The sequence below is a fragment of the Lagopus muta genome, chromosome 22, assembly GCF_023343835.1.
Source record: "Lagopus muta isolate bLagMut1 chromosome 22, bLagMut1 primary, whole genome shotgun sequence".
In the NCBI taxonomy this organism is placed as follows: domain Eukaryota; kingdom Metazoa; phylum Chordata; class Aves; order Galliformes; family Phasianidae; genus Lagopus; species Lagopus muta.
In genome coordinates, this window is record NC_064454.1 from 2,560,283 (window position 1) to 2,585,772 (window position 25,490).

The following is a 25,490-nucleotide window of genomic DNA, read 5'->3' on the forward strand; positions in this document are numbered from 1 at the left end:
GGCGGCGGCGGCAGCGCTGGTGGCGGTGCGGCGCGGTGCGGCGGGGCCGCGGGCGGCCGCCATGTGGCCGTGCGGAGGGCGGCGGCAGCGGCGGTTCGGGGGCGTCGCGCTGCTCCTCCTCGTGCTGTGGCTTCTGGCACGCAGGTGAGAGCCGCCGCGGCCCCGCCGCTCAATCGGTGCTGAGGGCCGGGGGAAGCGGGCTTGGGGGCGGGCTTGGGGGCGGGCGGGGCCGAGAAATGAAGGTTTAGATTAAAAATAATAATAATAATAATAATAATAATAATAATAATAATAATAACTAACAATCGTCAATTTCTTTCCGATAATGGGGAGCTGTGCCCAAGCCGTGCGACGGCCCCGGGTTCGAGGCCACCTGCGGCCGTGCTGAGCGCACCTGAGCCCCGCAGGAGCTGGGAGCTGCCGATGGGCGCAGCGCTGTGAACTTTGTGCAGCACGAGAATGAATTGGCTGCTGCTTTATGGGCGCTCAGGGGCGGGGATCAAAGGAACATCTCCGGTTATTGCAGCGCACTGTTAGGTGCTCGCCCAGTGGATTGGGCTTTAAATAAACACGGCGGTAAAATGATAACTATTTATTGCCTGCTGTGGAAGGGCTGGGTGCTGAAGGCGTGCCGCCCGTTGACCTCATGCACTGCATCAGAGCGCCGATGGATCCGTCCTCCGCGCATCGATCCGAGCGCTCTGCCGGCCGTCGTCCGCGTGTGTCCGTGTCATTGCGAAGCGATGGCGGTGGGAGCACGGGAGTCTGGCTTCACCGAGAGTGGATCCATTGGACGCCGTTGGTTGGCACGGAGCGTTGCCCCGTGGCTCGGCTCACCTGAAAGTAAAGCACTCTGAAATGCGCTGCTGGTCACTGCCATGTGGGCACGAGAAGGCAGCTGGAAGCTTTCACTTTTCTGAAGTCAAAAGAAGCCTGAAATAAACAACAAATTCCTCTTGGGCAGCTCTAAGTAGGGCTTAGGGATTAGCTGTAAAGTCCTTTGTCCTCTGAAGCGCATCCTTTAGTGTTGCCAAAGACAGCTCGTAGCCCCCGGGCTTTATTCCCCACTTCTGACTTTCTTTTCCAGCATTCTCCCCATCCTGAGCACACGGTGTAGGGCAATAGCCAAACTCCATCACACCTGGGGTGCAGAGAGGACCTCAGTCCTCCCGGGCCTCTTTGGTGACAGAAGCTGCTGGAGCTGGGAGGTGGGGAACTCGGAGGGGACTTTTCAGCCAAGTTATGGCCAGGGTTAAGAAGATGAGATTAAGTGATTAGTTTATTTTTATCTGGCCACATATGCTTCCTGAGCGCCGTGTTCCTTCTGCCTCCAGTGACACTGTTTGCATCGGCGCTGTGTGCAGGTGTAATTCAGGGCTTTGGCTCACGAACAGATTTGATGTATACTTTTTTCCAAAATTGGAGCTTCACATCACCTGAACTTTTGAGCTTCCTGCCTCAGGCTCCCCCAACCAGTTCCTCAGGACAGTGCTGTTGCTCCTCAGCCTTAAGTCATCATTCCCTGGCTGTGCTCAGCTTCTGGTGGTGGGCATTTCTGATGCTTTTCCTATCCAGGCAGTCATCCTTTCAATACGACTGCCATTCATTTCATGCTGATTTCTTCTTCTTTGCAGCTGTGCTGTCTTCACAAAAGTTCTGCTGTTCCTGTACCACCTTCTGAATGGGATACATTACTAAGTCTTTGCTCAACGCCATTTTCTGTAAATGATTTGATAAATGCATGAGTACTCATTGACTGAAGGCAGTGAATTCTAACCTAGACTTGCTTTTCCAGGTATTACCCATGCCTGCCGCCTGTTGTTTCAGAGCCCTGTGAGAATGCTGTTGTACACAGGTACTCTGTGCTTGCCAGCCAGCCCTGCCATATGTGGGAAGCCCTAGATTTAGTTCCTTGTAGTGTCCCTGTCTCATGCTGGAGGACAGGTAATGGCTGCAGGCTCCTGGGCAGTAATCCCTGTAGGCTGTGAGCTCTGAAAACCTTCACCCTCTGCTAACACCCGCTCTGCACTTAGTATAGAACACAGCCAGAGGCTGGGGCATTTCCCTCTCCAAATGTGACTTTTTCTGAAATGTGTGGGTTGCTGTTTTCTTGAGACTGGAATTCATTTCTTGCATCTGGCTGTGATGATGTCTCAGTGGAACAAGCTACTATTGTCCAGCTCTGTTGTGTATTCATGTATGGAACTGGGGTGGTCTGATGGAGGCACTGTGGCTGCTTTGGATCTGGACTAGCTGATAAGAAGGTTGTTTTGATTCAGCCAAAATGAACTGGGGAGCAGTGCGAGGCAATAGGAGGTAGTTTCCTGCATGCAGGAACTGACCTGAATGGAGCTGTGCTATAAGCATTCCAACTGGTAAGTGCTTCAGAACCCGACGTCTCATTTGGTCTGGTTCTTCATTAAGGAATGCAGGCGGACGTAAGTTTGTGATGACAGCAGACGCAGTCTTTCCTGAGTGATGAACTGAATCTCCCTTTAAACTGAGGGGGTGATGTGACGAATCCCTCATAGGAGGACGTGCTCCTTTGCTGCAGGCTGGCTGCTCACCTTTCCCCCTTTCTCTTCCAGGTTTAACTGGAGCGAGCTGGTCCCACTGCGGCTGTGGGGCAGGACGCTGGGGCTGCAGACGGAGCGCTCGCAGTTCCTGTTGGAGGGAATGCCTTTCCGTATCTTCGGGGGTTCAATGCACTATTTCCGAGTCCCCAGGGAATACTGGGAAGATCGCATGCTGAAGATGAAGGCGTGTGGTCTGAACACCCTCACAACGTAAGCGTGCTCGCTCCTATCCCTGGGATATGTGCCTACAGCCTTAAGGCTGCTGGGGATGTGGTGGCGCCTGGTGATGTCTGTTGGTACTTGCCATGGCAAAAGATGAGTTTCTTGTCCTGCCAGCCCCTTTAGCATCTGTCTGTGGTTTACACAGCTGCAGTGTCTTCAAATTTAGGTTGTTGCTTAAATGTAGACAGTGATTGCTGTTCCTCTTTCCTGATCTCACTGTGTTTGGTGGTCTTGAGAAACTCAGGTACTGCAGAGTGCAGGAAAAGAGTGCAGCAAGGAAGGGGCTCTTGACAAAAAGGAAAGAGGCACAGATAATATTTAAGTAGGGACTTTGTAATGTGTGCATTCTGTGATCCCTGAATCTGTTACTAAGATATGGAGCAAGCAGCTTTTTTTCTTCTGTGCTTCACAAACACAGCGCTTCGTCGTCACTGCCCTGACTTTGCCTTTCAGGTATGTACCATGGAACCTTCATGAACAAACACGAGGGAAGTTTGACTTCAGTGAGAACCTGGATCTGGAGTATGTGGTGCAAATATTGTCATTAAATACTGGGGGGAGGGTGTGCGTGTTGGTTCTGGGTGAAGATAGCATTTCCAGCTTCTGAAGCAAAGCCTTGCCTTGGTCTGGTGATGGAGACCATCACTTCTTCCCCTGCTTCCCAGAGCCCTGGGAGCTTACAAGTTTAGCATCAATCCAGTGTAATCACTTCACCTAGCAATTCCTTTCTGGTTCTGGTACCTAAATTCTCATGGTGATTGGTGTATTAGGAGAACTTGGAGTAGGGATGCTGCAGTCAGACAGTGATCACAGTGTCTGCATCTCTAGGGCCTTCCTTTCCCTGGCAGCTAAGAATGGGCTGTGGGTGATTCTGCGTCCTGGACCTTACATCTGCTCAGAGTGGGACCTCGGTGGCCTGCCCAGGTAAGTGCAGGTGAATGCTCATCGTGTTGTTGAACTCTGCTGTGGAATAAAGATAGTAAGCCTGGAAATGTAATCCTTTTATTTTATTTTTGGTGGGGGGAGGAATTACGTTGTAAAACAATAGCTGTTATGACATAACGGTTACAGCAGGAAAACAGAACTGAGGAAATCTGTCTTCATTGCTGTTGCAAGTTGACTGTCTTCATAATACAATCAGTAGCATCTGCAGCTTGATGAAAGGATTCGTTTAATCTCAGGTCCATTTTAAAAGTCCTGCTGGAAGATATGTGTGATCTGACTGGCAGTGATAAAGTCCTAAGGTCCTGTAGCTTCTCCAAACTCTGGCTGTGTTTTCTCCTAAAGCACACTGCTTGTTGGTAGGAGCCCTTGGGAGCTGAGCTGAGTACATCAGTACTGAGGCTTGCTTGGGTACTGGATCCCAGTGGAACCAGTGCCTGGTTACACACCCCTTGTTTTCCTTCAGTAGAGACACGTGACGAAACCTGGGGATTCTTTCAGTCTTTTATTTATTTATCGTTTCAAAATGCCTTTTGTATCCTGCACGGTTCAGGTACAGAACTTTGAAGGTGATTTTTGTGAGCTCACTGAGCTGGATGTCTTCCCAACCTCTGAAAGCAGAACTCACTGATGCCTTTTGCAGAGGCAGGGGGGGTGCAGTCTTCCTCTGCTTATATTGTTACAGCAGTACATGCTTCTGCTCTTAGACTGCCTGTTTCTGTGTTAACCCCCAAACAGCCAACTAAATCTTGTAAATCTGCAGAAGAGACCATGGGAACAATTACTGGAACCATTGATTTGAATGATGATTGGGGTTTTATGAGAGAGCACTTAGCTGTAGGGTGCCTTTGGGGATATGGGCAATTCTGGAGTAACCTTAGAGTGATAAGCTTACCCTTTTGTACTTGTTGGTTTGCTCTTGAATAATCCCCTCTATAGTTATCACGCTGTTGCAAACAGCACATGAAGAGCAGGCAGGATTGTTTTGCCTTCTGCATTATCTACATACAAGCGTCTGCTGCAGCAACTTCGTTTCTGCAGCCGTGTTTCTGAAGTTGGAAGCACCCACCATAACTTAACATTCAGGTTTTAGCTTGTGTGCAAGTAGAAAAACTTCCTTCGTCTTGCAACCTGAGCGTGTTTTGGTTGGGCAGAAGCTTAAGAGAGAACAGAGTTAAGCAGAGTTAAGATCACGTCATTGGTGGCTCCCTGTGTTGTCCAGACCTGCACTGAGAGCTTAGCCAAGTGACACAGAAGGATCAGTTATTCCTGCCCAAAAGTGACTTGCTGTCAGTGAGTGGTGTTTCCTCTAGCAGCCTGGACTTGACACGAGGCTTTAACAGATCCTGTTTGCTGTTTTTTTCGTAGTTGGCTGCTGCAGGACCCAGAGATGCAGCTGAGAACAACATACAAGGGCTTCACAGAGGCAGTGGATGCCTATTTTGATCGCCTCATGCCTATCGTAGTCCCTCTTCAGGCAAGTACAGCCATTGCCCCTTTGTACACAGATGAGTGTCGGGCTGTGTCACAGCAGCAGGTCGAAGCAGTGACAAATCTACCAGCTTCACTTGGGCAACCCCTGTTTGCTGTAGTTGCCCATGTCAGCTCTGCAGTGGGAGACGTTTGGCTGTGCTGGGAGGGTTGTGCAGATGTGTGCATCTTTTCTGTAAGCCAGCACTGCTGTGGTTCTGCTCCTTCTGATTAGAAATCGCAGTGAACGTCTCCCTTTTGTTTCCAACAGTACAAGAGAGGAGGTCCCATCATTGCAGTGCAAGTGGAGAATGAATATGGATCCTATGCCAAAGACCCAAACTACATGGCCTACGTGAAAATGGTAATGTTGGCACATTTACTTGTTTCTGTGGTGAGTCCCACTCAAACCACCTTCCTTGCAGTACTTTCTTCTGAGTAAATTTGGCCATGCCTTTGGGAAGCCTTGAAAGCATCAGTGCTAAATCCAGCTAGATTTTCCATGGTACTTCTTTTGGCTACACCTCTCACTGCTGACAGTCTGAGTTCCTGTGTATTCAAAAGAAGAGGGTAACAGAAATGGAGGAGTGGCCATCATTCATAGCTGGCCTTGAAGAAGCTGTCTCCTGCTAATCCTGCTTTGCTTCTCTTGGACAGCATCAAAGAAGGGTTTCTCCATTCCTAATCTCGTGTAATCTGAGGTTCAGCATCAGGAAGGATAATTTACCCAAAGGAAGGTTAATTTTACCTAAGTCTCCCTTACCCTTGTCAGTTGGATTGGACTGCTCCCTGCCTCCAGGCTATGTGGTGAAGTTGGCCAGTACCCAAGGAGGGAGATCTAACATGAGTCAGGCCTGCTCACTCTTCCCCAGCACAATAGCAAGGCAGGAAGTAACAGATCAGCAGTCTGTCTTACAAAGTTTGTTTCTTGGTTTCTTTTCATCGAATACCTGAAGTGTGACAGTAGAGAAGAGAGGTTGTACGTCCTATGAACTGCGTGTTCCCAGCATTATCAGGTCTTTTTGAGACCCTGTGGGTGTGCAGGTGTTACCCTGAGTTTAGTTCTGGCGCAGGTCATTTCCTTGTTCCAAGAATACGGAGGCTCTTCAATCAAGGCAGGAGTGCTGATCTGCCCAGGGTGCCTGCTTCTGCACTAACTCTACCTCCTGGAGTGATTTCATACTGCTGGGAAAGATATATAGCAAGAATGCATACAAATACGTTAAGGTTAGCTGCTGACCTCAGCTGATAAAGTCAAGATTGCCTCTTTTTATCTGCGTTGTTTTGCTCCTTGTTTCCCATGCCCCGTGACAAGCAAGTGGGTCAGTGGCTTTCAGGGCCCCGGATGAATGGGGCACAGAGATTGTTGTGTCTGAGCAGCGTGCCAGCTCCCTTCTTACTTTTCCATTTCTCAGTGACGAAAGAGCTTGTGATGTTCCATAGACTTGTCAGAACAGATAACGTTTCCTCACCAGGCCTGTGGGTGTATTTTTGTGGTGCTGCTTTGTTGTATGCTAGAATTGTGCACAGCTTACAGCTGAGGAAGTGCAGTGCTTCCAGAAGAAGCTGTAGGAAAGCTGGATGTGTGCAGGGCTTCCTTGGATTGAAGTGGTGCTTTGGACCCTCAGCTCAGCAAGTAGATCACACCAGCACTTAGCATGCAGTGCAATTCACACAAAGCCTGGAAATCTGTCCTCCTCTCACTCTGCTGGGCCATCTCAGGCCATGAGAGGGTGTGCTGGCAGTGACCTGAGGTTAGCTGAGCACACACCTGTGACTGCCTCAGACACTGCTGCTATTCCTGGATTCTGTGCTGCGCACTGAAGTCTTGCAGTGCATTTCAATGCCTTCCAGCTCTGCTGTTTCCCCATGCTGCGCTTGTATTTCAATGGAAAGGATATTTAAAAAGGAAGAGACTTAGCTCTAAATGCTTAAAGAGTTATCCTAAAACTTACTAGAAATTCCAGTTCTGTTATCAGATCCCAGCATCCGTTTGGGTATTGATGCAGCGATGACAGATCGATAAACTAAACACGTTTTTTCCACCCTGAATTGAATTTGTCATCTCTAACATAGATTGTATGTGATGCTCAGGTCTCCTCTGCACAGTGTGTGTGGGTGTGTGCAACGTGCAGAAGGCTGTTTAAATGAGCAGCAGGTCGTAACGAGTCGGCACACGTGCTGTGGGTGCTCGTATCACCATTTGGCAGCTCCTGGTTTGGTATTAAGGAGGGTGAAGGCGTGTGTTCAAAGCTCCTTGGAGCTGCTGGAGTTCCTCTGACTGCAGTTGTACTGAGAAGAGGGGTTAAGTTGCTACTAGCAGTTCCTAATCCCTCTTTCAAACATCAGCCACAGTGTGAAGGGACGAGGGTGAGAGAGCACTCCTGGTGGGAATAGCATGCGTGTGCATGCATTCTAACAAAGCTGGGAGTGCCGCATACAGCGCTCTGTGGTACTGAGGAACCCATCAGTTCTTTCAGATGCGATTATCCAAGAACCCCAGCTGTCCTGTGATGGCTCACTGGCAAACGGGCATTTTTCTCCTATTAGTTTCTGTTGTTAGACAAAGAGATGGTGACAACGTGCTTTAACACTGCAATATCCTGACAAATACAGAGCTCGGGCTGTTAACGCTGGCTTTTCCTCTTTTTAATGCAGGCTCTGTTAAGCAGGGGGATTGTGGAGCTGCTGATGACCTCGGACAACAAGAATGGGTTATCATTTGGCTTAGTGGAAGGAGGTGAGAGCTTGTGGGAGAAGCAGGTGAGGCTGTTCCTTGGGGCAGCGGATGAAATTGAATGAAATTGCATTGAAGGAGAGCAGCTGCTTTGTGGCTGTGGCCGGAGCTCAGCCCTGGGTGGCTGCAAACATGCAGAACAACAGCAGTCCCTTCTCAGAAAGGTTTATTTCCCAGTGCATGGTGTAGCAGTGATTGCAGGATTGCCCCACACGGAGGCAGCCTCTCTGCTTTTGAGGGTTCTGAATAGGTGCAGATGAAACACCTCGCTGCTCCTGTGTCACACCAGGCAGTGCTTTGATTCTTTTGGAGCACAGCAGTTTCCAGTTGTGACCACGTAGGGTCACCCTCTCACTGCTGTCCAGGAGGTGTGAAACACCCCAGCCAGCCCTCAGCATCTTCTGCAGGAGTGTTTCCAGCTCCAAGCTCCGTCATGCTCAGAGTTACCTTTTCCAGCATGCTGCACACTGAGAGCTTTTTGATTCCTCTGTGGGCACAGTGAGTGACAAGAAACTCGTGCTTTATAGCTCTGGTTCCCATCTGGGCACTGATGGGCACCAAAATAAAGCTCCAGGTTCCCTCCAGGCCAAAGCTAAAGCACCGTGATGGAAAGGTGTGTGCATGGGAGCGTTGCCTACTGTGGAAAGGTTGAATAAGGCTTTGGGCCTGGTTCTCCATCCCTGTCCAGTGTTGAATGGTGTGCTGTTAATCTGCACAAGGAGCAGAATTAGGCATTCTTGTCTTCAGGATCGCAAAGTAATGTATCACATCAAGGCTAAATCTACATTTTGTTTTGTTCTCCTGTTGTGTTTGCCTGTGCTGAATTCTTCAGCTCAACACACTATATAGATCAGCCCATTAGGTTCAAGGTATATATAGAGAGAAGTAAGCTTTTGCTTCTGTAAGTATTCTGTTTGAAGTGCTCTGTCTGACACAACTGGGGCTGGATCCCATGCTGGCTCTTTTGTAAGAAGTCACTTTTTACAAGAGAATCACACTACTGCTCCTGCAATTTCAAAGTTTTTTGGGGAAAACGGAGTGACTGAGGTCTAGAAAGAATCTGGATAGGTGCAGATGAAACACCTCACTGCTCCTGTGTCACACCAGGCAGTGCTACTCCCAGTGAGGTTAGGCATGAGATGAACATTGCTTCCATCAGATTAAAGGGCTGGAAATAGTTCTTCTTTTATTGCTTTGTTTGAATATACACTAAATGAGCATCCCAGCAAATGAAAATGATTCTAGCATTGTTAGGGGCTGGGACACTGACAGCAGGTCGCTGTGTTGCCAGCTCTTGCCTCAGCTTTTGCAGCGTGCAGCACTGCTGGCTCCCCTGTGCTGCATGGGGCAGGAGCACACAGCCATCTTCCACTTACAGTTTCTGCCTGGTTCACTCCCACTGCAGTCCCTCTCCCCATCCCCACAGACATCACAAGCAGTGAGATTGCCTGGGTAGACATTCCTGCAGCTAAAGCCTGGGAGGTTGGTGTGGCATCCAGAGATGACACTCTAATAATAAGTTTGCCTTTATGTGGTGCCTTTTATCTGAGGATCTCCAGGTGCTTTACAGCCTCTAATTAAAGCTGATGAGGCACTCTGATGCTCTCTTTCTTGTAGCTCTGAATGCTGTGGCTGAGAACACAGCCTGCAGGTATTCCACTGTGTGCTGTGGTCCCCTCAGGTCCCACATGCTCAGTGAGGACTTTGATGGGAAATTCTTGGGGAGGTGGTTCAGGTGATATTCCAGTTCCCTCTGGGCTGATGCATGAGCCCATGTGTGAGAGCATTTTGCAGGTGTCTGAATGAGTAACAGCTTTTTCTTTTCTTGACAGCATTGGCCACTGTTAACTTTCAGAAGTTGGAACCTGGTGTACTGAAATACCTGGACACGGTGCAGGTAAGATGCAGAAAGACTCTGTCTAAGGACAGCTTATCTCAACAGAAAATTAGTGCTCCTTCTGTTGGAAGACAATATTCTTTGGGAGGATAGTTGGAGTTTTTGTTACCCTTTGGGTGCAAGCAGCAAGCCCTTTATTACTTGGGTTTTAATGACAATTAGATCCACAAAAAGGTCCTACATAACAAATGAGAAGGGTAGTGAAGGGCTATTAGTCCAGCTACTAGAGTATGGCACAATTGCACCCACTGCTGTAAAACAACAGGGCACTGACATCTGGTGATGGATGTGATTTGTCACAAAGCCACGAGCTGCAATAAACTGAATTATTTCTCCTTCCTTGGTTGAATTTGTAGGTCTGCCTGCGTAGATCATCTTTAGTGCCTAACAGATTCGAGTGCCTAGTAATTCTTTTCTGAATATTCAGTGATTGATTAAATAATTAAAATGAGCACGCTTTGGCAGGAGAAGGTGCTCTCCATGAGGCTGTTTGGCAAACATGTTTTCTGTAGTGACAGTGCAGCGTGTACCAGTGGGAAGGACAAAAGACCATCCGAAGCACAAAGCTGGTGGAGCAATCTGGTCTCTGCATAAGTTGCCTAACAAGAGCTCCTGTGGATGTGATTATACGTGTAGCTGATCCCAAAGAACAGTAACTGTCAGTGAACATGGCGTGCAGCTGTGCTGCTTTCTCTAATGCCCACTTTCATTGCTTACTCCACTTTCAAGTGTTGATGCCCAATAGCATCCTACTTTGCAGTTGCCCTTCCTCCAGAAGGTCGCTGCTCTTTTCCCCAGGCTCTTTTATCCTGGTGCTGTGCAATCCCTCAGGAGTCAGTTTGAAGGCTGTGGTCCTCAGATGCTGACTAAAGTTCCCAGCAGCACCTTCCAGCAGTGCAGTGCCTTTGCAGCCCTCCGAGCAGCCCAGCCTACTTGGCATTTAATGTTTGCTGCAGAAATGCATTCACATGGAGTGTATTGCTTGAGCACCTCTAATTCCCTGCACTGTCAGAGATGTGAATCGGTGTGAAAAAAGAGGTAGGGAATTGCCTGATGAGCAGTTGATGCTGAAAGTATCTTGTGTGATGCTGGGGTGGCAAGGCAAGAGCAAATTTTGATTTTTAGTGACAGGTTCTTTCTCTCCTTGCGTTCTCTGTCCTCTTCTCTCCCTATTGCTCTGCGTGCTCCAGATGTCAGCCTGGGAAGTTCAGAACAGCTGACATGTGCCCCTGGCCACGATCGATTCTATTCTGATCTCTTCCCCTGGCTTTTGCTCAGTCTGTGAAATGCAGCCTTACTGTTGGCGCGCTGAGAGCTGAATCCCATCACTAACTTCTTTTTTGTCTTGTTCAGACAGAAGAGATTCTGCTTTGTGTGCTTCTGCTTTCTTCAGGTCCAGGAAAATTCCACCACACACAGCAAATGAACAGAGGGCACCTTTCACACAAACTGAACGCATACAGAAAACACAGCCCAGCAAAAGCAGCTCCTCCACTGCCACACTTACTAATTAGGAGACAGGAAGCCTGTCATTCATATTCATAAGGAATGTGAGGCTGTGTTACCTTTTCCTTGTCATGATCTCTTATTCCAGAAGTCAGTAGAACTTTTTTGACTTGTTTACTGGGGATGGAGTGATTAAACATATTACTGAGAGCTGGTCTGAACCTGGAGCAATTAGGTTATTACAGGCACCTGCAGTTGTTTTCTCCTAATGAAACATGAGTTTCTTTAATGCCACTTACCTTGGCTATTTCATGCGGCATCAGATAAAGCCCCTATCAAATAAATGGCCAAATTGCCTTGACTAGAAATAAATATCGTGAGCAGGGAGTGCAGTTGTTCTGTGCAAGGTGATGGGGCCGGGTGGAATTCTGCAGGAGCTGAGGGAGCTGGCAAGCAGTGAAGAATGGGAAGCAACTGCTCTGTGTGTAGAGCCTTTGTAATGAAGACCTAATTCCTGCAAAGGCTAATTTTTTCCTGCCAACGCCATATGCAGCATTAAAAAGGCATTAAGCTGCTAAGGTCTGCTGTTCCCACCTTGGCAAGCGCTGGCTGCAGTGCACCTGCAAGCCCTCAGCTGGCAGTGGCATAGCTGATAAGTAGACATTTATAAATGCCTGTTTCTAGCAAAAGCTAAACACTGACAGTTGGTTAGACTTTTTTTTTGCTACAGCTGTACCAAACAACAATATCCAAAACTGGTGGGTATCACCTGATGGTGTGCAATGGTTGTTGCCTCATGCCTCACGCTGCACTATTCTGGTTTTGCTGCCATTTCTGGATTGCTGGCCCACACTGTCATGCTACTCACTGATTGACTTTTATTTTTTTGCCCACTTGAGGAATAAAAAGAGGGATGCATGCAAGACTCCCTTTGTCCATTGTAACTCTGTTTTTGTTTTGGTGCAGCGAGATCAGCCCAAGATGGTAATGGAGTACTGGACTGGCTGGTTTGATAACTGGGGAGGCCCTCACTATGTCTTCGATGCAGATGGTGAGCAGCACGTGGTATTGTAGAGGTATTGTAGAGGGGGGGCTTCTTCCTCTGCAAACAGTAACAGAAAAATGACAGAACTTTTTCAGATGCTCTGTCCATCTGTAACCTTTGCTGTGAATCTTTGTGAGTGACCAATGTCTCACTGAACACATTGCTGTGCCCTGGGTTTTCTTCAGCAGTGCTGGTAAACAGCTTCTCTTTAATTCCTGTTTTTCAAAGCCAGCTTTCTTTCTGTTTCTCCAAGAGGGACATTCTGAGCTTGTGCAGAGAACCAGACATCTGAAGGTATTAGCTAGGATGTGTTCCAAGGCCTCAAGCTGCTCTGTTGATGTTGAAAATGTAACAAGTGCTTTAAGTTCTCTCTTCCACCTCCTGAGCTGATATAAACCCCATTTTGCCAAAATATCGTCTTCACTGAAGCTTTCTGCACCTCTCATCATAGTAACATCATTTGTCTACTGAATGAATGTTCTGGGAACAGGGCAAACCTAAGCTTCCTGCAGTTGTGACACCTTCTGATAAGTACTCATTTTTACTGCAGTTTACAAGCTCGTTAGGAAGGAAATCTAGTACTAAAATAAATAACTCCACCACCTCAAGGGCATCGAAGACCTGTGTAAGTGTACTTTAATGCCTGTTTCATCCTCCTGCAGTTGTCTTTGTAATTGGATCATTGCTGTGCTGAGTTCAGGAGTATGACTGAGTAGTCCTGCTTAAGAGCAGAACTCCTGCCTGTGTCCATGAGTTTTACTTTTTCACCTGTACAAGAGGTATATTTGCATGGATTAATCTACCCCAGTGTGCCAATGGGTGTGCTGCCCTTATTGAGGGCTAAATGCAGATCACAATACAAATTGCTGTAATTACACAGTCATGGCTGACTGAGAAGGACCAGAATGTCTGAGTCTGCTTTACTAGAAGAGGTTTAGCCTAGCTTCTTGGTTTGTGGACTTCTTGGCATTGCCTTTCCTTTACAGAAATGGTGAATACTGTAGCAAGCATCCTGAAATTAGGAGCATCCATTAATCTCTACATGTTTCATGGAGGCACCAACTTTGGCTTCATGAATGGTGCTTTGAAGACTGATGAATACAAGTCAGATGTCACCAGCTACGGTGAGTTCTCTGTCACTGCCTTGCTCATGCACCTACTGTGAGAGTGCAGCTCAGGCTGCCCTTTGGGCTACTTAGAGTTGCAGAAGCACTTTGAAATAATCAGTGCAACCCCATGGTCACGAGTAGCTGAGCTGGAACGTAGCTCTGAAGCAAATGCTTATCTCAGAGGAGGCTTACTTTGATGTTTCCTGTTTGCAGACCCATTCCAGGCTGTGTCCCTAGGTACACTGACACAGATCATAGAGTACAAGTTTCCTTAACTTGTCTCTTGCTAAGAGAATTGTTTGGGGCTCTCACTTCTTGAATGATGGTACGTGTGCTTCTTTTTCAGATTACGATGCTGTGCTGACAGAGGCTGGAGACTATACATCCAAATTTTTCAAGCTCCGACAACTCTTCAGCACAATCATTGGTAATTATAAATCCTAGAGCCAAAGTACTGTTGCAGTCCACTGCACTAAATCAGAATATTCTAAACTGCTGGAGCCCTGCGGCTTTGATTGACTGTCTGGGAGCATTTTCCAAAAGATGGGAAGGAGGACCAGGGATTTGGGGTATTTAGTCTGTGATCAGCAGGCAGGTAGCACTTGGCACCATCTCACTGTACCCTGAGATGTATGGTGGCTATTTGGAAATAAATGCAGATGTGAAGGAAACACCACTGGCTATATTATATCTTGTTATGTCTTAGTGTTTACTGTTCTGGGCCCAGACAAGTGGCAGTTGTTGCAGAATGACTGCAGTTCTTACTCAACCCTTGCACTTGTTTCACGTTTTTTGGCAGCAGATACAGGGCTCTGTAATTCAGTGGAAAGATTGATCAGAAGAGGTCTGGAGAGGCCTTAGATCTGTGTCGGCTTTTTGCATCTGAAATAGTTGCTCCATCTTTCTTTCTGCATTGCAGGCCAGCCTCTGCCTCTCCCTCCCATGATTGAAAGCAAGGCGTCGTATGGTGCGATCCTGTTGCATCAATATATCTCTCTCTGGGATGTGTTACCATCACTTGTACAGGTAGTACCACCAATTTTATGCACCTCAGCATGAAAAGTCATCACCTGTTAGCAGGGAAAGATCTGGCACTGGTATGCAGGGATAAGGATGTTTTGTCAGCAGACCTATTTTCTTATCTTACGCTTTTTACTGCTGCTTTTGTTCTCTTGGAATTCCAGCTTTGCAACTTCTTGGCTCCTTTTTCTGGTACTTTGCCTTTATTGCTGTAGCTTTCATAGGGTCACAAGGGAGCTCAGGTCAGAACAGATCTCTGGGAACTCCCAGAGTGGATGTGATCTGTGGCAGAGTGGAATGCCTGTCTGAAGTGAATTGCCTTTATGTGACCTGTTGGTGCTGAGAGAGCACTTCTCCCATTCAACTTCTTTTTCATTTGCAGCCCATTAAATCAGAGTTCCCAGTTAACATGGAGAACCTCCAGCTAAATGATAGCAGTGGGCAGTCCTATGGATATGTACTCTACGAGACTGTCATATTTGGTGGTGGACACCTGCATTCTAGAGACCATGTCCGGGACCGAGCACAGGTGAGGAGCCTGGGGCCAACTTCCACTGATGTAAATGCTCTGACCTCAGCAGGTAGGCAGCAAATGGGTCGACCACGCAGTAAGATGTGATGTTTTTACATTAGAACTTGCACTTTCAGTTCTCAGCTAAGTGCCAACCCTTTTCATTTGTAAATCAGCTTGAGGTCTGCTAAAACTCAGAATATCTTTAAATTTTGAATGCTCTGAGAAATATTTTGAATCTTTTTTTTTCCACCCAGACTGAATCAGTGAGAGAGTTGTGGACCCTAGGTTCTAATCTCCATTGGAGACAGTTTTCTCCCCAGATACTGCTCCAATAACCTACACAACACAAGACTGTAACTGATGAGATGCTGCTCTTGTCTCTTGTGCTCTGCTATGCAGGTGTTTGTGAACACCATGTATGTTGGTGAGCTGGACTACAACACAGTGGAGCTCTCCCTTCCTGAAGGACAGGTAACTTGATGGAGGCTGCGCACAGAACCAAAACCTCTAATAAGATGTAGCTCCCAAGAAGGCACCTCCCACCTCATCCATTTAACTAGCTGGTATGGTGCTCTGATGCAGAGGATGGTTGGTGTGCCCTAATGAGATACCATTTCACTAGTGGAACACGGCATGATTTCACTGCCAAGTTCTTCTTGCTGTGCACAGCCCCTTGGGTAAGGTGAGCAGGCATGAATACTCAGTGCTGCTCTTGAAGCTCATGGCAAAGCTACATGCCAAAAGCCTGCTCTATGTCAAACTCCATTTCTCCATCAAACTGGTATTTAAAAATTCAACAGGGGAAGAAAAGGAAAAACCTTTATGAGCAGGTTGAGACCATCAGTAAGCAATGAATTGTGACTGCCAAAAGTCCTGGTGCTGCTTCCCCTCTTCAGCACTGCTGCTGACAGTTGTTTTCCAGGCATTAGTGCTGTGCACTGCTCTTGTTGATGCTCTCCCATTTCTTCTTCATTTCTTCTTTCTTCACAGGGATTCAGGCAGTTAAGACTCTTGGTTGAGAACCGTGGTCGTGTCAATTATGGCCTGGCACTGAATGAGCAGCGGAAAGGCGAGTTGAGTTTGTTGTTCATGGAGCCTCTCACTGTCCGAGATGCTTCTCTGGGTTTAAGTACTGTGAAACTGTCTTTCTTGTGTAATTTACAAACTGCAGACTGATGCAGCTCTGTTAGTTGTAGCCAAGGCGTGAGGGAGATGGGGGGAAATGGTGTGACAGAGGGAACCTGTGAGAACTGCTGTTCATCCCTCCCTGTCTGCAGTGATTGTAGGTGAAGAGTAGCGGCTGCTTGACAAATTGCATTAAGGCTTCTCATTTTATAGGGCAGCAGTTGAACCCAAGGCCATCACTGAATCCTGCTCTGTTCGATTTTGCCAGGTGATGGAAGGGTACCCACTCTCTTGCTCTCTGAGCGTGTTACTTCACAGGGCAGGAAGGAAAAGACCTCTTTTAAACTCTGTCCTCCCCTGGGGTTTGATATTGGAGAATCACAGCATTTTAAAACTCACACAACGCTCAGCGTATCCAGGAGGAACGAGTTACATCCTGTTGAGCAGAATTTGCTGAAACTTTCAAGTCCATTACATACAATTGTGGAGCTGGAAGAGGTTGAAACCCCGGGATTCTATTTTAGTGGGGAAATGTATGCAAAAAGCATACAAGAAAGAATAATGGAGCAAGGCATGTGACTGTACTAATTTTGTTATACTGCAGAGTATGTGTATAAAGCCTCTACTTCTTGGGCAGGCTCAACTGCAGCCCTGCAGTTAGGGGGCTCGATTAGGGCCTAGGCTCTGTTTGCTATGTGCAGAGTATCTAACAAGGAAGTGCTGGAGAGAAATTATTTCTTAAAGTATTTTAAGATCTTTGGATGAAAAACAGTGCATCAGCCCTGGGTGTGAGTGCTTCCCTGTGCTAAATTTTGCTGTTCCTATTAGAGAGGTAACTGATCTAGTGCTTTAACAAATCTCTACGTGGGCAGCTAACGAAAAACCAACAATAACAACAAAACCCCATCTGCTGTGCGTGCCAGCAGTGTTTTCTGCTTGGAGGGTGTTTTAATGGCCTAGTGAGTTAAAGCGAAGGAGGGAGTGGAGAGGCCAAAGTATAGTAATGTTCTCCACTCAGTCTGGATGAGCAATGGGACCATATGGACTCTAATTCCATTGCAGAGCGTGGCTGCTTTCCATCTCCTGCTGTTCCTTGCATTCAGAGAGGAGGATCTATCAGTTTTAGCTGCTTTTCAACTCTTCATTACCCCCATTGCTCTTACAGGCTTAATTGGTGACATATTCTTGAATAAAACCCCCCTGAGGAACTTCAAGATTTACAGCCTGGAGATGAAACCTGACTTCTTGAAAAGGTTTGTGGGATTTAACAATTGTTCTTGCTCATTTGAAACCAACTGCTTAGCAGCAGTGCAGAATCTGGGAGGCAGCAGTTACACGTGTAACAGAAAGGCAACGCCATGTAAAAGTAGGTGAGTGAATCTGTGCCTTGCTAAGTTCCATGCTGATACCTTTATCCAAAACATTTCAGACCACAGTGCTGTTTTCTCCACATGGTTTAAGACAACAGATACCCCGTGGGCTCTGGCCAATGTTCCAAACAGACTATTTTGAGTTTTGTTAATGTCAGAAAATAACACATGTGCGTCCCCCAAGATAGCACAGCTCCCGCAACGTGCGTAGGAAGGAGGGAGAGGTGATGTGAAACCAAGCAGGCTTTTAAAAGAGGAAAAAAATCAACATTTTGAAATTTTTAAGGACAGTCTTAACAGGTGCTGTGTGAAGGGGGTCTTTCTGAGGGGTGATGTGCAAAACCTGTGACTGCAGGGCAGCTTTGGCCACACCACAGCCACTCATGGCAATTGCCCAGTAGCAGCAGAGCACAGCTTGCAGTGAGTGTGTAGGAAGATGTGGCATTGTGAAAGGAGCTGTCATAGGCTTTCACTTGAATCGTTCAGTAGTGGTCATGCTGCACTGGATCAATAGATTCCCTATATCCAAGAGATGCAGTTGTAAGGGTTCTGTGGGACTTTGGTGCTCTGTGTTGGTTGTTCTGTTTGTCCTCTGCTTCCAGAGGGCAGCAGAGATGGTGAAACTCCATATTTCCTTTTCTTGCACCAAGGACTGGCATTTCAGTGGCATGGCAAGCATAGGAGAATGAAGACCAAGACATGTTCCACCTGTTCCTTTCAGCTAGGTGCTTGCTAACAGCATCACCATTTTGCAGTGCGAAAGATATTGCCTTCAGCACTACCAGCAGGAAGTAACTCCTTCCATCAGGCATGGAAGGAAACTGCAGCCTTGTTGTGTGTAACAGATCCCATCCACTGCTGTAAGCAGGGCTCTGAAATGATGCTGAGGCTGTGTTGGAACTGGGTGCTGCCCAGCTGTTAGCTGTGCTTGGCCGTTCTCTTTCAGCTTGCGGCACACTGCTGGATGGAGCGCAGTCCCAGATTACTTTGTTGGTCCAGCTTTTTTTCGTGGGAAGCTGTGGATAGAGCATCAACCACAGGATACTTTCTTGAAGCTACAGGCAAGTCCTTGTCCTTCCCCACCGTTTCTGATTCATGAGGGTTTGCAAAAGCTGGTTGAAGAGAGCCTTGTGTCACAGCTCTGAGCCAGTCAAGGCCGCTGCCTTGTAGTCTTCCTTTGTGCTTTGAGAAAACAAATTATTTTGATGGTGCAAAAAAAATCTTCTAAAGCTGGCAGGCAATGCTGTTGTGTCTGCAGTGGCCTTAATGAGAAAACATGCAGTGCTGACGGAGCAGAGCTGCTAATGAATGGTTAGTCTTGATCACTGATAGGCAAGGGCTGTTTGTTTTCTACTTGCTGAAGAGTGATGGGCACAAAACATAAAGGAGGGGCAAGTTTTATCCCTACCTCCTTCTTTATAGACATGGCACAGGAAGGCAAGCAGAAAACCTGCAGAAAGTGACTGGAAAGAGTGCAAGTGCATTTCCTGTAGGGATGTTAGATACAGCTGCTTCACTAATTCTGTATGCTGTCCTGATTCTAGGGCTGGGAAAAAGGAGTTGTGTTTGTCAATGGTCACAACCTTGGCCGCTACTGGAAAATTGGACCTCAGGAAACACTGTACCTTCCTGGCCCCTGGTTGTGGAAAGGGAGCAATGAGGTGAGAGGCTCTGATGTCTTGCGTGTGTGTATTGTTAAAGATCCTGCTCAGGGTCATGCCCCAAAGATCTAGACAAATACAGTACATTAATTAGTTAGCTACAGCTGAAAACGAGGGCAGTAGCGAAGGAAGGAGACGTAGCTCCTCAGATCTGTGAAAATGAGGGGAGGTGCTGCTCTAAAGCTAAGAATGTGGCTCTGACAGTCATTAAGACATGACAAAGATCTCAGCTAAACTTCACAGTGCAGCATCAAGTTCAAAATCGAGATGAAGCCGATTTGATGCTCGTTCATTTTCTGCGTTGTGCGGTGCTGAAGAATCAGAGTCACTGTTCCAAGTCATATTGATTGATCTCTTTAAATGATCCTTCCTTTCTCTGCACTGATTGTATGCCCTTTACCCTTAGAAGTCGTTAAGTAACTTAGCCTTTGTATGAAGAGCTTTCCACGTGCCTCTCTTCTGCAGATCATCATTTTTGAGGAACGCACAGCAGGACGGATCATACAGTCTGTCGACATACCTTACTTGGGAAGGACCCAGTATGTGGACTGAGGAGAGCATCTTTCCCACCTTTGGTTCATCTTGAACACTCCTGGTTGCATGTCTGGGGACATGATGGCCCATGCACTTGGGCCTCTTAATTTCCACTAGACCCAGGTCAAGGATTTGCTCTTTGGCAGTAAGCTCAGAAGAGAGAATGGGCCTCAAAGGAACCGGAATCCGTGGTTTCATTGATGGAAGCTGAAGCTCATCTGCGTGCACCGCTGAGGAGCTGGGGCTTGGATGGCTGTGCATGATGTTATGGACAGAAGGATCTGAGGGAGTAACATGGTGCTGGAGGCAGGAGAGAGAGAGTGAACTAAACTCTGAGTCCAGCTCTCCACTGACTATAAAAACATGTTATGACTGACCTCTTCATTTTTATAATTAGGGAGAAAATAGTTGGTGAATATATGAGTAACCAGGTGTGGAAACCCATGGTGTTGTACTTCCAGGTGGAATTTATCAATGCAGTCTGCAGAGGGGCTGCAACTGGTTCACTTGTTGGAAGCCACGTTGGTTGTCAAATGAGTTAACTGTGAGCTTTGTTCCACTGCGTTTTAATATGGAGGTTGTCTCTCTCTCAGAAAGGAGGAAAAAAAAAAAGAAGTTCTAAAAATTCACATGTGTTTTTTTTTCCTCTGTCAAAAATACCATTCTGTTTCAAGTCAGGACCAAGTGAGAGCTTTCAGTCATGGAGATGAGAGCTCCCTCCACCTGGAGATGAAATTCCCCCTTATAAAGGAGCAGCAATCAGGTTTTGGTTGTGAGAGAAGCCAAGGAGTCGCATAAATACTTGCAAATGGGAGATCTGGGCTCTGAGAAGCACAACTGTGTGCACTGCCTCTCAGAATGGAGTTGCAGGGCATTCTAGCTCTTAAAAACCATACTTAATTTTATTTAACAAATTTAAATACAGTTTATTTAAAACTGAGAACAGACAGTGCGGCTGTAATACACTCCACCCTGACCAGAGCTGGTCTCACTGAGCGTGCACATCTCTGCTCCCCAGACCCACAGTGCAGCTGTGCAAGTTGGAAGGGCCCAACTTTGAGAAGTGTAAAAGCAGGGCTGTGGTCAGGACTTGGGCCTTTGTGTTTTTCTGGAAGTTATTTTCTTCTGAGGAGGGAAGGCTGCAGCTCAGCAGGGGCTGGAGCTGATGTTAGTGAATGAAAACATGCAGCTAGGAGAGGCCAGCAGTTGGGAACTAGCATAGCAGTAGAATTTGTATGCCTTTAACAATGTCTCTTGGCCCTCTAGGGTGTGCAGACTGAACTGAGGTTGGGCTGCTCATACAAGAATAGAATCAGCCTACTCAAATGCAGAGAGCTCCTATTTTAGCATAAGGTAACAGTGCCTGTTCCCATAGCGTGGCCAGTGGAACTGGATGCTTTCTATCCATGTAGCACTTCAGCCAGTGCATCTAAAAGAACATTATTCTAAAGGCTATTTAGCAAGGCTTTGTGACTGAGAGCTGAGCAATGCAGCTTTCCCCCATCAATTCTGAAAGACAGTGGGAGAAAATAACTTAAAAAAAACACCCAAATGTTTCTTTAAATATTAGGGAATGCACAGCCATCAGACCAAGGGGAGAATTCTGCACTTTGAAGCTAACAATCCCACCTGTAGTACTTAAACAATTCTATGCGTTAGGGCTAAAAAGAACCAAATCTGGGATTACACTTTCCCTTGACTCAAAGGGAAAATTGTGCTTCAGACCCTTCTGAAAGAATTGGGGCAGTGGGGATTGATCAGGTGTTTGACAGCTGTGAGGGGAGGGTGCTGAGTTCTGTGTATTGAGGCTGGAGGTAGGGAGAAGAGCTGAGCTGTACCTGAATTTCTTCCTCAGCAAGTTTGTTTCCAAACAGAGTCAGCCAAGGTAGCAGCACCCAGGTCCTTCTCTGCACTGCTCAGCCACCTGCCTCTTGCTGAGGAGCAGGATACAGTTTCATTAGAGAATACCCTTTCATCAGTGCCTTTGAAGTCACAGAGCAGGGAAGAGGGAACTAAAAATTCTGCCTAGTTTTTCAACCTACCCTTTACAAGGGTGCTGCTCTGTTCCCACGAGTTAACTCCTGATTGGCTCCAGTGTGGCTTTGCTCACCAGTCTGGCCCTGAAAGAGGAGCTAGGGCTGAAGGATACACTCCACACAGATGGTAAATGTACTAAGTTTTTCTTGTTCAATCCCTATTTTTAAGCAGTTAACTTCATTTTTTAAGAGTAGAAATTTGGCTTTATGTAGAAGCACCCTTCAGAGAATCCCATACCTAATGCTCACGTTAACCAAATGAGAGCTAAATAATACTTCATCTGGGCTCAGATCTTAGTTCTATGGTGCAGGGCCACAATAATCTCTTTAAAAACCCCTCACAGCTCTTCTAGCATCAAGGGCTGCATGCTGTGCATGTAACTCCATGCAAGAGCATAGAGCACTCTCCAAACCATGGAGCCAAATGGAAGGGGAAGAAGGGGATACAAGAATCAGATGTACAAGTGGGTTTGTTCTAACCTGCCTTGCTTTTCACTCTCCCCCAAAGCCTTCCTGTCTTGTGCAGCATCATAAACGCTGATTAAAGTAGGTTTAGAATTAAGGGCTGAGGTGCCATCTCGGAAGGCAGCTGCCCCCTCTGTCAGCAGGGAGCTGCTCTGGCTGTTGGACACACAGCCACAGGGTGCGTGTCTGGGGAGGACAAGTCATCGGGGCCAGCATACTCGTGTGTGCATTCTCACCCTTGCTCTCAGGTCCTGTATAACAGCCTGCTCAGTCTGGGCTGCCCTTCCAGCTGGGCTGCATCTTCAGTGCGTCGTGCACTTCTCCCAAACCGAGTGTCTCGCAGGGCAGCTGCTCCTGTAGGGAAGTTCAGTCCTGTATTTCTGTGCTTTTTCTCCACCCCCAGAGCATCAGGTTCTGCTCAGAGTCCAGGAGGAAGGGTGGGGGGATCCGGGTAGTTTATGTATGCAGTGTTGCTTGCTTTCAGTACACTAAAACTCTTGGAAGTCAGCAGAGGTCCTGGCTACTGCATGTCTGGCTGTATGCTGTGGGGAGAAACCTTGGAGGCTGTGCATGAGGAAATCTTCTGCAACAGAGACACAACCAGCATGTTTATTACCCCTCTGCCTCGCTGCAGTGAGCTGCCACCCCTTGGAGCTAACCCAAAACCCATCTCAGATTGCAGAGCTGTGACTACTGCTGCTAGGCAACTGGGTGTTGGTAGAAAGCAGTTGTGACAGCACTGAAGAGCTATGGCCTCTCTGCAAAGCTGCTATATATAGCACAGACAGCGTGCAGTGCAGGCTTTCCTTTGCTGTCCTGCCAACGGGCCACAGCGCAGGCCCTGCAGCAGGCAGGGCTCCATCACTGCAGCCCGAGGGAACGTGCTGTAAGAACTCATTATGTTAAAAATACACTGCTGCTGAGCAGATCTGCCCCTCTCCCATACCCCTTGCTGCTCTGACTTCTCTGTGTCTGAGAGGAAAAGAGAACAAGCAGCAATCTTCTCTCCCCTCCAGGCCTGGTTCTGCACCCTGGTTGAAGGGAGTTGTGCATATATATTTTTTTCCCCACATAATAATGAAGAGCAGCAGTCTGGACACAGGTATGAGGAAATATTTCATCCTTCACTCTAGCAAACCAACTGCAGGGTGCACTCTGGAGATACAGACGATTTAAATGCACCAGAATGCTCAGGTAATTAAAGGTGAGAAGCCAGGGCACGAACAAACAAAGGAGAAGTCAGCCACCAGCATGCATGTTTGCTTTTTCCTCCTCTCCTTTCTCCTCCAGCACTGGTATCCAGAGACACTATATGCTGACCTTAGGTAAATAGATACATAATGCCCCATTTGGGGTTTAACCTACACCTTCCCTTATTGTCACTGACTGTGTGTAGTTTGTGTTCTGTCACTGTTTGGTATTTTCCTCCCTTGCTGCTTCTCCTTGCAGTTCCAGAACATGAGCTCTCACCTGGTGTTGGTCTCCACTCAGCTGTGCACGCTCAGATTTCCACATTGGGATCTGTGAATCCTTTCTTCCCCTCATTCACCAGCACAGGCTTTTCTGTCCTCGTATGCCAGACTAAAATCTGAAGAAACCAGAAGTCATTAGCTGCATCCCTTCACTGCACTAACAAACATTCTTGCACATTAAATCAATAGTGCAATTTAACCATCTACCCTGGGGCCTAATGGTGCATTCACAGCTGCAAGGAGCTTTGCATAAAACTTCATTTAGGTTGGCCTGCTGCTACCCAGAATGCACAGTGCACAGAAATTACCTATCTTATAGTGTACTGTCTTGGGACATTAACCTGCTCCTTCCATGTGGTTATCAACAATCTTCCTCCAAAGGCTCATCAGTCCTGCCAATGATGTAAGGCCGTTCCCTCATCGCCAGAGGATCAGATGCACGTCTCCCACAGTCAGGATCCTGACTCTGGTTCTTGCTTATAGCGTTAGCCCACCCTTGGGCAGCATGGAGCAGTTTGCTGGGTGCAGAATGGAAAAGCCATCTCTTGCCACATTGGCTCACATTGTGACTGCTTGCTAACCTCATTACACTACTTCTTTTTAAATTCTTTCATGACCCTGAAGAGGTGATGAAGTGCCACTGATGGGAGAAGTCCTTACTGCTGCTCTGGTTGTCTGTTGCCACCTCTGCTCTCAGAGGTACCAGAGCCATCAGCTTGGTACAGAATACCCCATCGCTCCCACATGCTCAGGGCTCCCCATGCACATCTCCTCCAAAATGCCAGCCCCAGTGCTGCTCCTGCTATTCCAGACCAGGTACAATGCATTGCATCACTTTCAGGGCCCCTCTCCAACCTACTGAAACCAGCACTGAAGCACATGGGGATGTAAGTTCTACTAAAATCTGAGCAGTAAAGCTCAATGTAAATCAACACCTGCAAAAAAGAACTGAAAAAAAAACCAAAACAAAAAAACAAATGGAAGAGGTTGCCTGACATCTGTGGTGAGGGAGTTAGTATAGCTCAATAGTTCCTCTCAGCCATGCCATGCTCCAAGCTCTGGAAACGCTCTCCCCTCACCAGACTCAATTCTGCTCAGTGCTCAGCACTACAAGCTGTACTGCTGGCAGCAGTTTTGTCCCTTCAGAGATGCGGCTTCCTGCTCCCTCTCACCTGCTCAGTGATGGTTCCTCCTCACAGGGGTCTCCCTCTTGTTGCCATGACAATGCTCAGTGCATTCAATCCAAATATCTGCAAACAGCCTTGTACCCACTCCCTGCTTTTCTGAAAAACGAGGCCGTGCTCTGCTTCTAAAGGGTGAACAAAGCACTCCTCAAGCCCTTCTGGTTAAACAGGAGCCCCCCACCTTCCCAAGAAGCCACTGCTTTTACACTGCTGCAATTACTGATTTACTTCCTAATGAAAAGCAAACAGGTCTCGCCAAGCAGCTCTCCAGGCAACGTCAGCATCAGCTACGAGCTCCTCGTCCAACAAATAGAATAGCCAAGCCTTAATGCAGTGCAGGTGCTGGAAAGCAAGCTGGTGGGCAGTTCTGCTTTCCAGCAGGAGCAGGGAAAAGCTGCTCCCATACAAACACCGCCAGCAACAGGGCTCAGGCTCCCACAGCTCCAGGCACCAAGGCACAAATACAGATTAATAGCTTTTCTTTTCAATTGCATCCCGCTTTGACATTGTTAAATCCGAGTGCCAAAAAGGCAGTTATGTGGAATTAACTGACCACAACTGACTGATTCTCAGAGTTTGCAGCTCAATGCAGCAGCTTCTACCGTTTCTCACACAGCGCTCTTTAATATGGGAGGGAGAGCACCATTTTACACAGCAACACCTGC

The 25,490-nt window shown here is 47.3% G+C and overlaps 2 protein-coding genes across 17 annotated transcripts in view; one reads left to right on the forward strand and one right to left on the reverse strand.

Annotated features, from left to right (window-relative positions):
* The first annotated feature begins 32 nt into the window (after positions 1 to 32).
* On the forward strand, positions 33 to 20,279 carry LOC125703591 (beta-galactosidase-1-like protein 2). Of its 2 annotated transcripts, XM_048968260.1 has the most exons (20): positions 33 to 144; positions 1,796 to 1,855; positions 2,589 to 2,786; positions 3,252 to 3,320; positions 3,627 to 3,722; positions 5,109 to 5,217; positions 5,482 to 5,574; positions 7,869 to 7,950; positions 9,780 to 9,844; positions 12,257 to 12,341; positions 13,322 to 13,459; positions 13,791 to 13,871; positions 14,364 to 14,470; positions 14,847 to 14,993; positions 15,378 to 15,449; positions 15,969 to 16,047; positions 17,269 to 17,356; positions 18,420 to 18,534; positions 19,018 to 19,134; positions 19,600 to 20,279. In XM_048968260.1, the coding sequence occupies exons 1-20, from the start codon at positions 62 to 64 to the stop codon at positions 19,684 to 19,686; spliced, it is 1,971 nt and encodes a 656-aa protein (XP_048824217.1). In that variant the 5' UTR covers positions 33 to 61; the 3' UTR covers positions 19,687 to 20,279. The 2 variants fall into 2 exon arrangements, with proteins under 2 accessions (XP_048824217.1, XP_048824218.1); XM_048968261.1 differs by lacking the exon at positions 1,796 to 1,855 and having other exon boundaries at positions 19,600 to 20,278.
* Positions 20,280 to 20,559: 280 nt separating this feature from the next.
* Positions 20,560 to 25,490, reverse strand: part of B3GAT1 (beta-1,3-glucuronyltransferase 1) — a 46,229-nt gene continuing 41,298 nt past the window's right edge. For 5 of the 15 annotated variants that reach the window (XM_048968270.1, XM_048968267.1, XM_048968269.1 and 2 more), the window contains 2 exons: positions 23,640 to 23,757; positions 20,595 to 22,752 (listed from right to left, as the gene is read on the reverse strand). In XM_048968270.1, coding sequence (XP_048824227.1) covers positions 23,671 to 23,757 — 87 coding nt within the window. In that variant the 3' untranslated portion in view covers positions 20,595 to 22,752; positions 23,640 to 23,670. Of the gene's footprint in view, positions 22,753 to 23,639; positions 23,758 to 25,490 lie in introns of all 15 variants that reach the window. The other 10 variants (XM_048968278.1, XM_048968276.1, XM_048968273.1 and 7 more) reach the window with 5 other exon arrangements.